We start from the raw sequence: 10,431 nt of genomic DNA on the forward strand, positions 1-10,431 counted from the left end.
GATAAAATTAATGTGCATCAAATCACTTATGAACTTATGTGAGGGCAGTGGGGAAGGGGTGTGAGCAAAAGCAGAAACTCTACTACCCTATTCTACATTCATTAGAAACAGCAAACCGGTAGTCTTAAGTAGATAACGACACTATATCCTCTGTTTGGAAATGTTTGGAGACAGAATAGTCTCAAACATCAGACATCACTCTTCAGCAGTGCCAGCAATTCTGACAAACTTGAAAATGGCACCAAAAATGCTAGCAGAAGGTCAGTTGTTATGGTGTAATGTTTAAGTGACACTGTACAAGTCCATGTCTGCAATATTTTGTAGACGGAAAAAAACAGGTGCAACAAATATTTATGAGTATGAACTGCTATGTCCGGGTTCATTAGTGTAGAAACTGGAAATACACTTAAACCAAGTCAGATTTATACCCAGGCATCTCTGAAGAACAAGTATGGAAGAGGAATACTGAGAGGAAATGCTTATTTTCCTTTATTTAGAGTGCACAAGGATACAAGAGCCTGCTAGAAGATTCTCCACACCTATTTTAGTTTAAAGAATGTTTGGTGTCAGTTTTCACAAGTCAAGACAACAGAGGTTCTTCTCAAAAACCTACTGAAAAAGGAGCACGCACCGAAAGAAAGACAATAAATATGGGAATTCCTGAAGGAAAATGTAAGTTTAAATTGTATTTTTATGTGCTGTTCTTTATTTCCATTACTAAGAATTCTGTATTTACAGGGTTACTGAGGTGCATTTAAAACTGATTTTTCTATAAATGCTCGGATTATATCAAAGGCAGAGACATAGAAAACAATAAAAATGCTAAAGAACATTTTTTCTGCATTTTATTGTTGATTTTTATGCAACTCGGTGTGACTAACGGTCATCAAATCTAAGGAGCAGTGATCTGCATACCACCCACTGCTGTGTAAATGAGTTTTAGCAGAAAGCCTGCTGTGTAATACAGAAGTCCTAGAAATGTACGTGGGGCTTGTCGTAATATAACAAACTACAAATTAGTAATCACTTAGTGGCATTTAAACAGTAGGTCTTTATATATTTAGGTCTGTATGAAGTGCTGGGCCATAAACGGTTCTTCAGTTTCTGTGAACTAATTTAACTTTGCATTTCAAATTGAATTTAAATGTATCACTTATTACCCTTCTATTAATGCCAATTGCAATTTTTGATTTCCACATTCAGCATTTCCATTATTACCCGACCAAGTTTTATAACCAGAATATACAGTCAATTAAGCGACTGCTACTACCACCACAATCATCACTGACAGTGTTAGTGCTACTATTATTGTTGCATTCCATTACAATAACATTTTAAAAATGTATTTAACACAACCATCACACGCTCTATGAACACTATGTGATTTAATTAAACCATACAATCATACACATCAATTAACAACGTAGCTCATTACTTTTATTTCTTCCTTTCATACAAAACAAAAATAGATCGATTAGTATACTTACTCGTGTGTAGGAACATATTGGCCAGAACAGCAGTTCATATGTAATTGTATAGCATTTTAAGACAACAGAAATGCATCCTACTTTTTTAGTGCATGCAGGTCACACTGATGTCAGTATAGTAAATTCACTTTGTTACGTCATCTCAAGAGATTCGGTAACCATCACAACTGGAAAAAAAATAAACAACGTTTGTAAGAAAACAAGACCCAATGAAGTTTTTTTCTGTTAATTGTAAGTATTACACCGATGTAAAACAGACGATAAAGATTACAGCGGTAATAAAATGAAATGTCTTCATGTCAGAGGCATGTAATAATGTAACGGATCACCATAAGGATCAGCGTGAGTACAAAAGCAGGAATAGAAAGCAGGAATAGAAAAACGTCGAATATTGGTTTCATCTTTTCGGATATGAATTCCTCTATTTTCTGAATTCTCTAGCGCTCATTTATCTATTTCATGCACTAAAAGAAATGACTAAACTTTACGTTTGCTGTTCGTACGTCCATACTATAACATCAAAATGTGTCAATTTGTTCATTTCCTGTAACAGCACGCTTTTAAATGGATTTCTGTCCTAAACTACTCGTGAGTTGTTACTAATTGAGTTGTCAACTAATTGAATAAACAGATACATTTCTCAAATTAAATACCAAAGAAAAAAGTAAAACCTTTTAGTTTCAGGCTACTAATATAATTTGTACTGCCAGTCCGAATCCAAATCATATTCATTATCTTATTATAGCCATATATCTTTTAATTTAGGTGAAAAACATAATATTTCCTTGTAATTTTAAAAGAATGCTTTCAGTGGCAAAATCGAAGATGTACTCCCTCTCTGATTATACATGATTAGCTGCGTAAAAAAGGCGTTAAAGTGAGTTACATATTCCAGGTACACCACCATTCTTGACCTGTTCTATAGCTTTTCAATGCTTTATACATTGCATTAAACTGCACTATAGTAAATTGCAATGCTACATGGGTAGGAATTTCACCATGTGAAATGGGTTAGGGAAATATATTAAAAATGTTTTTGAAGTTCAAGACTTTAGTGATATGGGCAACATGGTGATACTTTCCATGATGCATGTCTGCATCCTGGCTTCCATCAACACGACTGCATTTTAGCTGCTTTACTACAACTTAGAACCATAAATGAAAGAGAAGTACTACACCTCATACTACTATAGGTCACAATTGCTAGCAACCTTTGAGCATGTCATTGTGTTCCTGCTTTCTTGTTCTTCTTCATCTTCATGTAAATAGATAAGACATTTGTCTGTCACAACATGGATTGGGAAACAGAAGAAGACACAAATGAACACAGGAATGGTCAACCGTCAATGAAAAATCTGTCTGGTGGGTTATTACTGCTTACTCAACAACTGCAAATATGATATGGTTATTTTGACCACTTTTGTTGCCATAAAAGAAAATTCTGCATTTTTCTATTGAATGATAGCTGATTGAAGAGCATAAGAAATGTTACAGGAGAGGAGGACATTTGGCCCATGTAGCTCATTAGGAGATAAGTGATACAAGGATCTCATCCAGCTGCTGTTTCTTGAACAAAGTCAAGGTGTCAGTTTTGACAACATGGCTGAGCTCCAAACTCCCATAATCCTTTGTGTAGAAAAGTGCCTGCTGGCCTCAGCTCTAAACACTCTTCCCTGTAGTTTCCACTTGTGTCCTGTGCTTAATTTTTCACTGTTGGTTCTGAAGGAATCCAATGGGTTGACTTTTTGAAGCTCAGTATTTCCTATATCTACATATACTGTTTTTATTATCTACATGTAATACTTAGCATTTGTGCACTTATCTACATTAAATACCACCTGCCAGTCTTGAATTCTGTCTAAATCTTTTTGAATTAATTGCCTTTTAAGTGTTTGATAGTCCTTATATTTTCACTTCTTTTCTTCTACAAGGGACTTGGTTACACAGGACAATTTCCTTAGCCTTCTTTTTTAATTCTGCAATGTTTAGGACATGGGAAATGCAACATAGTTTCTCCATTGCCTACACAATTACAGTTATACTAACATAGAGAGATGAAATATTTGTCATTCTTCTTTCTTATCTTAGACCTTATTGGCCTAAAGTATTCCTACAGTGCTCTGCATTAAAATAGGTTCATAAACTGTTTTGCAGTAGTGGTCACCAGAAGAAGTTCTATAAATTATAGATTGATGAACTGAGTTAAGTAATTAAATGCTATTTATATAATCTTTCCCTCTCTCTCTCGCCCACTCTCGGAAAGGGTACAATGGTCTGTATTTTGTTTTTGTTTTCCTTACATTTCACATTGTAACCTCCGTCTTTTTTAGCCTATAAATTTGATGAGTTGTGGAGCACCAACAGAATTTTTTCATTAGTTAGAATCTGTGAAAGTAAGGAAAGCACTGAAGTATTAGACACGTTATTCTTCTCCCGTTTTGGAGCAGTGAAAGGTAGGATCAAAAGTCAATGTATATATAAACTATCTTCACCTTGGTGACTAATCTTCACTGTGGCATTTTATAGATTTTACCAAATATCTGTAACTTTTTTTACTAAGCTGAGTTCACATTATATATATTTTTTTGCTATGCTGGTTAAGTGCTACCCAGAACAGCCACAATAGGAAAACAGAACATAATACTGCATCTTGCACTTCATTTAGATTAAGCATCATATTTTGAATGTGTTGCCAGCCCAGATACCACTACTCTGTATCTGGTTACCCTAAAATATAAATATATGGTTAATCTAAGGTTTCACCGAAAGGCTCAGATAAAGGGATAGGGTTTAAAGTGATTAAATACTCTTGTGCACATAACACTAGTAGTAATGCCAGGAACAACTTCACCAACCAAACTGAGTCATAGCACAAAGGGAAGTGGTTAAAAAAACAGTATTATTTTTACTTTACTCTGACTAAAGTAGGACAGATAAATGTTGGCATTTTTCTTTTTACAAAAAAGCTCCCTTTGGGCCCTTATCTTTACTACTTGTCTCTCCCCCAAGTCTTAATTTGCTCTGCTTATTAATTGGCTGGATCTAATTATTCTGTTTTTATGGTTGATGTTTTTATTTCCATTCTTTTTTATTCCATTTTCCAGCCCTGCACCTATTCCAGTGTATCATTGCTTTTTCCATGTGGTTTAATAGTCCTGTGCTGTTGATTGCTACTTGTAATCTGTCAATTTGTCTATAAAAATTAAAACCACGGTAGTATTTAGTGTGGTGAAAAACAGTTTGACATCAGCTGTATTCTATACAAGCAGTGATTTCAGTGTCTCATCCTTGTATCAAAGAACCATAGTACTAATGTTTTTGTTATAATTATTACAGAATAATGATATTATTAAATATGTATAATGTATATTAGTATTCAATTATTATTAAATTAGTATTATGGTAGAAAATAATATTTTTTCTGATTGAAAGTCAGATTTGAGTTTGATGCAACAAAAAATCTCTTTTTGTTATTATGTGAACAAAATTGCTAGTTATTTGATGACGTATCTGCAATGTACATTAACATACAGTTCTCCTGGTTGGTAGTTAAGAAGCACATTTGTTGGCCTTTTTCAAAACCATTTTCTGTGTTGCAGCTCATAAGAAAGCTAAAGGAGTATTTATTTTAACACCCAAAATCTCAGGTAATAATTCTTTTTTGACTTCTTGTGTTCATTAAATCAGGAAGAAAAATACAATGAACTTTGATGAAAATGAAATACATTAAATTAGTCATTGGATCCAAGGAGTCTTTCTTGGCCTGTACAGTGCACTTAAAGTAAGGAATATAACAAGCCAGGCACTGTTTTGAGATAAACCGAGATCCTACAAAACATATTACTCAAATTACAGTCTCCTTATGTAAATAAAAGTGGAAGGGCAAATAAAGTAGAAACCATTTTGTCCAAAGCAGTAACGTAAGATTTAAAACACACTGTATTAAAAGAAATATGATCTATAATCACTGCCCTTTTAATCCTTTGAACAGATGGCAATTTCAACAGAAAGAAGAAGATGAAGGTTTCCTACTCACAAAAGATTGAAGAAGATGATTATGGCTTTTAAAGAGCACTATTTGTTACTATCATGCATTTGTCACTAGACTTTCAAAGTAGAGAGGTCTACTTTTTAAATAATATTGCTGGAGAGAAATAAACACTGTCTGAGTTAGTTCTGGCCTCTGTACCTCAAATATGTCTCATGGATATATTTTATTATTACAATGTTTTCGAAGACCAGAAGATTAAAATTAACAAAGATCTCTTGTTTGATTTGTATTATACATTGATTACGTAATTTATGTATTTGAAAACATTACTGATCATTTTATTTTCAGTTCTTGAAGACCATTTTACACATATTTATACAATACGATATTTTCACCACTCCACTCTTCCTTGTGAAAATTAATCTCGAAAAGGAGATTTCAATGCATGGGTTATTTGATAAAATCCGATAACGACTTTTAAAATTACATTTTATTTACCATAGCTTTTTTACTTTTAGCAATATTGGCTATCCGAGAAAACCCAATAAAAACCTTCTATTTTTGAGTGACCATAAAAAAGAAAGTCTCTGCCAAGATTTAAAAAAACAGCGACGTTATAATACAAGGCTATGATCTGGAACCCGCAAACACAAACCTTCACACAATTGGCTTCTATTTAACGCGCCTGCGGTACAGATCATGTTAACTACAGTTCTAGGTGAGCAAACAACTTCAGCCGTAACACATTTATCTCCACCCATTCATGTTTAATCTAAATGGATAGTTAGAAATATATGGATTTTACATACATGGATTTTTAGGGAAAAGGGTTTTCTTTCTTGAACACAAAGACACCGAACGTCATTTAAGTGGTTCTCCTAATGTACAGTGTAACAGGATGCAAACAGCAGTCGCTTTTACATAAGTGAGGGGAGGAGAGAGGTGGATTAGCTGAAGTTTTAAACATGCTGTCTCTGCAATTAACAAAGAGCCCTTTTTGTGTCCTGACTTCGTAGTAGTCTGGGGTTCTTGTTGCCACGTCAGTCACTTGATATATCGGGTAAATATTATCGCTTTTTTAGCATTTACTTTAGCTGTATTTCTCAAAAATCAACCATATTTATTATTTCCTTGGTTTCTAAAATATTCTTTAACTGTCACGTTTTGATAAGTAGATTTTCTGATACAGCCGTGTGTTCGCGTTCGGAACAAGTGCACTGACTGTTCTTCTGCTAAAGCGCAGAACTGGTTTTTAAACTCTGCTGATAAAGGGAAGTAGAGACGCGAGACGTCCGACAAACAACTTTTTTGAATTAACCTGGTAAATCCAGAAGTCAGGCTCTCTCCTGCTTCAGTGTTTTATGCTAAGTGGTGCGTGATCAACAAGGAAGAGACAGCTAAGAGAAGTTTATGACTCTTACGCGATTTATGGAAAATACTGTTACCGATTGGGAAACCGAGGCACTTCTGACCAGGAAGCGACAAGGGTTGTGTGACAATAAACAATGCCATTCGACTGCAATGAAGACTCTCTACCCGCAGGTATTTTTTGCTGCTTTTGCATGCGTACTTCTTGCTCTCGTTCTCTGCTACCAGAACCTCCCGCAGCCGCTCCAGAACTTCCCTCGTCTAGATAGCGAGTTGGATCGAATCACCATTCTGATATGGTGGCGTCCTTTCGGGAATAAGAACAACTTCACAGATTGCGGGGGTCTGTATGGCATCCACGGATGCACGCTGACTACTCATCGGGATTTATACCCGCAGGCTGAAGCAGTCATCATTCACCACAGGGAGATTTATGGGAACCTCAGCAGACTTCCACAGAGACCTCGACCATTCAATCAAAAGTGGATATGGATGAATTTCGAGTCTCCTACTCACACCTCGGGGTTAGAAGAACTGGAGGGAATTTTTAACTGGACAATGTCCTACAAGGTGGGTTCTGACATTTTTATGCCTTACGGTTACCTGCATCCGAAGAAAACGAGTTCGAAGTCCACGAAAGTGCTATTGCCGCGGAAGAAAGGTCTTATTGCGTGGATCATTAGCAACTGGAATGAGGATCATGCACGGGTTGAATTTTACCACAGACTCAGAATGCATGTTCCCATTCACATATATGGCCGAGAAGGGATGGAGCTGATAAACAACAGTATTGCCCAGACTGCTTCTCAGTACAAGTTTTACCTCGCCTTTGAAAATTCCCAGCACACAGACTATATTACAGAGAAGTTATGGAACAACGCTTTCAAATCCAGCGCTGTACCAGTGGTGTTGGGGCCACCCAGGGAAAACTACGAACTTTTTCTCCCTTCTGACTCTTTTATCCACGTGGACGACTTTCATAGCCCCCGAGTGCTTGCTGCCTATCTGAAATTTCTGGATAGAAATCCCAGGCTGTACAGAAAATATTTCAACTGGAGGAAGAAGTACGATGTACATGTGACCAGCTTTTGGAGTGAACACTACTGCGCAGTGTGCAAAGCAGTTCGGGCAGCGCAATATCAGACTAAAACCGTCAAAGATCTTGCCTTGTGGTTTGAAACCTGAAGACTAGCCGATTTACAAACCTTCAGGAACGTGTGGTGAGGCGTTAAACACATACGTGTAAGACTGCCACCACTAAAGTGTCAAAACAGGCTTTCCTGGTGGGTGGTGCTGAAGGTGCGGGCGTTGTCTTGAAACTTTCGCTTTGGGCTAAGGTGACTGATTTTTCGCATTACAGTGGTGCTCTCATGTCTAGGGATCTGAAATCTCAATACACCCGCGCCAAAGAATACCTATAGTAACGATCTATACCTGTCTTTCAATTCTACCTGTCTTTTTTTTAATTGATTCTCTAATTTACAGGTACACAGAATAAAAAGGCGCGCTAGTGCATAATCCTACATAATGATTTTGTTTTTCCTTCTTGATCCGCATTAGTTTACATTGTTCCCTGGATTTGTCTAGTTGAAACTGAGTGAGCTGCAGCTGGGAGACACTTCGTCAACTTGTTAAAAACTTACTCAGGAACAATTTGGCAGTCTAGTTCCGAAATTAATACATGTATTAGTTCTCTGTAACTGAAGACGTAACAATATGATACAACTACCGTGTTTCAGCATAAACATGCAGATTGTTTTAGAAGTACACAGTACAGGTATTCAGACTCTTGCGCAATACTTACATTTTGTTTGATACATGATACATTGCAGTAGCAAATTATATTTGTAATATACACAAATTGCTACCATTTAATTTTTGTACATTTAAAGCAAAAAAGGAAACAAGTAAATAGATAATATGAAAGAAAAAAAAGGCCATAATAGCATCTGTCAAATCTTTTTGCTGTGGCAAACCTAACATTAATATTAAAGACTTTTTGAATAACTCTTTAGGCATGGTAAAATTTAGCATTTAGAATTGGAAGGCACCCAGACACTGCCAGTCTCAGACTCTCTCTCCAACCTGAGAAGCTGGGAAAGGAGAAATCTGGTTAGATATGCCATCATGATGCACTTGGGGACTTTGAAGGCAGTCCAGAGATCAGTGGCTGTGATGGGAGAAAATGTTAATGTCATCAAATAACCCAGTCACTGCACAAAGGGGGCTTCTATGAAACTGCACAAACCCTCACATCCTGCATGCACATATAAGTAAGTGATAATGCAAATGTGGCAAAAGGCAAAACTGGAACTTACTGGTCTTAATACAAAGTGTTACATGTGACACACACCCAGCATGATACTTCCCTCACTCAACACCCATCTCTATTGTCAAACATTGTGGTATCAGCATTAGGTTATGGTTATACTTCTTATCATCTGGGACAGGGAAGCTTGTCAAGACTGATGTGAACATAGTACTGTTCTCAAACCTTAAGAGAACACCTGCTTCAGAACTAAACCTGGGACAAAAATCCACGTTTTCAACAGCATAGTGATGCTAAACACAGGGCTAAAGCAATTCTGGAGTGGCTTAATAATAAGTAAGTGAATGTCCTTAGTTGTTTTGTGAGTGCCTGACTTGAATCCTAGACAGAATCTGTGGAAACACTTGAAAACAGCTGTCTATAAGTAATCTCTAAGCAACTTGAGTGATCTTGAGCAAATGTGCCAACTTGAGACATATGTAGAAACGCTAGCAGCTGTAATGGCTGCCCAAGGTGCTTCCATCAAATATTAGTTCATGAATACATATGCAATCAACATATTTGTTTTTTTCTCTTTAATTTTTGCAGGTATTTACTGTAACTTATCTTTCCCCTGGAAGACTTCAGCTTGAGCATTCATGTCTTGAATAAAATATTAAGTTTAAAAAATGCGCATGCATCATTTTGTCATTTCACAAAACTACACTATAATAAAGGTTTGAACACCTTAACAAGGTTCACTGTATAATTATATTTATATAACTATACACATTAATTACATTAATTAAACTGTAATAATGCATTAGTTTACGATACCAGTTTCCTCTATGGTCTAAAGTTGATGTTTTAACACATGGAGAAACCACAGTGAATCATTGCAGGGGGAGGAGATAGCTCTGGGAAATTTAAAATGAAAAGCCATGATGTGCATGTGTATAATGTTAGATTCTGCATACTCAATGAATTTGGCAACGTTTATCAGCATTGTTAATTTCCACTGAAACAAGTATTTTAAAAAGTTGAAATGCTGCACATACAGAGAGAACAGCCTCAGAGCAGCAGTGAGCGCTTTATATAAAAATGTTCCATGAATCATTCTTGGACCAACCAAGGGGACTGAGGCTGTTTCAAGTGCCAGCCTGTATAATGCAATCTCAATGCCACACCTCAGGAAAACATTGTATTTCATTTATGACTGAATGCTGTCAGAGAACAAATACTCTAAAACTTGAATGGGACAGTTTCATTGCTTTTTAGAGAAATTACAGTGTAGGCTTAACAGTCTCTACTGTAGTGTTATTATATAACTGCCTTCA

At 36.3% G+C, this 10,431-nt stretch overlaps 1 protein-coding gene across 1 annotated transcript; it reads left to right on the forward strand.

The window, feature by feature from the left end:
* Window positions 1-235: 235 nt before the first annotated feature.
* On the forward strand, window positions 236-9,772 carry LOC148830492 (alpha-(1,3)-fucosyltransferase 4-like). The gene is made up of 3 exons (XM_088919887.1): window positions 236-260; window positions 6,495-6,538; window positions 7,246-9,772. The coding sequence occupies exons 1-3, from the start codon at window positions 236-238 to the stop codon at window positions 8,029-8,031; spliced, it is 855 nt and encodes a 284-aa protein (XP_088776013.1). The 3' UTR covers window positions 8,032-9,772.
* Window positions 9,773-10,431: the final 659 nt, after the last annotated feature.

This window comes from Atractosteus spatula, chromosome 7 (assembly GCF_055471065.1).
Source record: "Atractosteus spatula isolate fAtrSpa1 chromosome 7, fAtrSpa1.hap1, whole genome shotgun sequence".
Classification (NCBI taxonomy): domain Eukaryota; kingdom Metazoa; phylum Chordata; class Actinopteri; order Semionotiformes; family Lepisosteidae; genus Atractosteus; species Atractosteus spatula.

Excerpts from the sequence above, each read along its gene's own strand:
- LOC148830492 (XM_088919887.1), top strand. The coding sequence starts at position 236 with ATGGCACCAAAAATGCTAGCAGAAG. Across the intron at positions 261-6,494 it reads ACCAAAAATGCTAGCAGAAG|TAGTCTGGGGTTCTTGTTGC; the intron begins GTCAGTTGTTAT and ends CTGACTTCGTAG. Across the intron at positions 6,539-7,245 it reads TCAGTCACTTGATATATCGG|GCTGAAGCAGTCATCATTCA; the intron begins GTAAATATTATC and ends TTATACCCGCAG.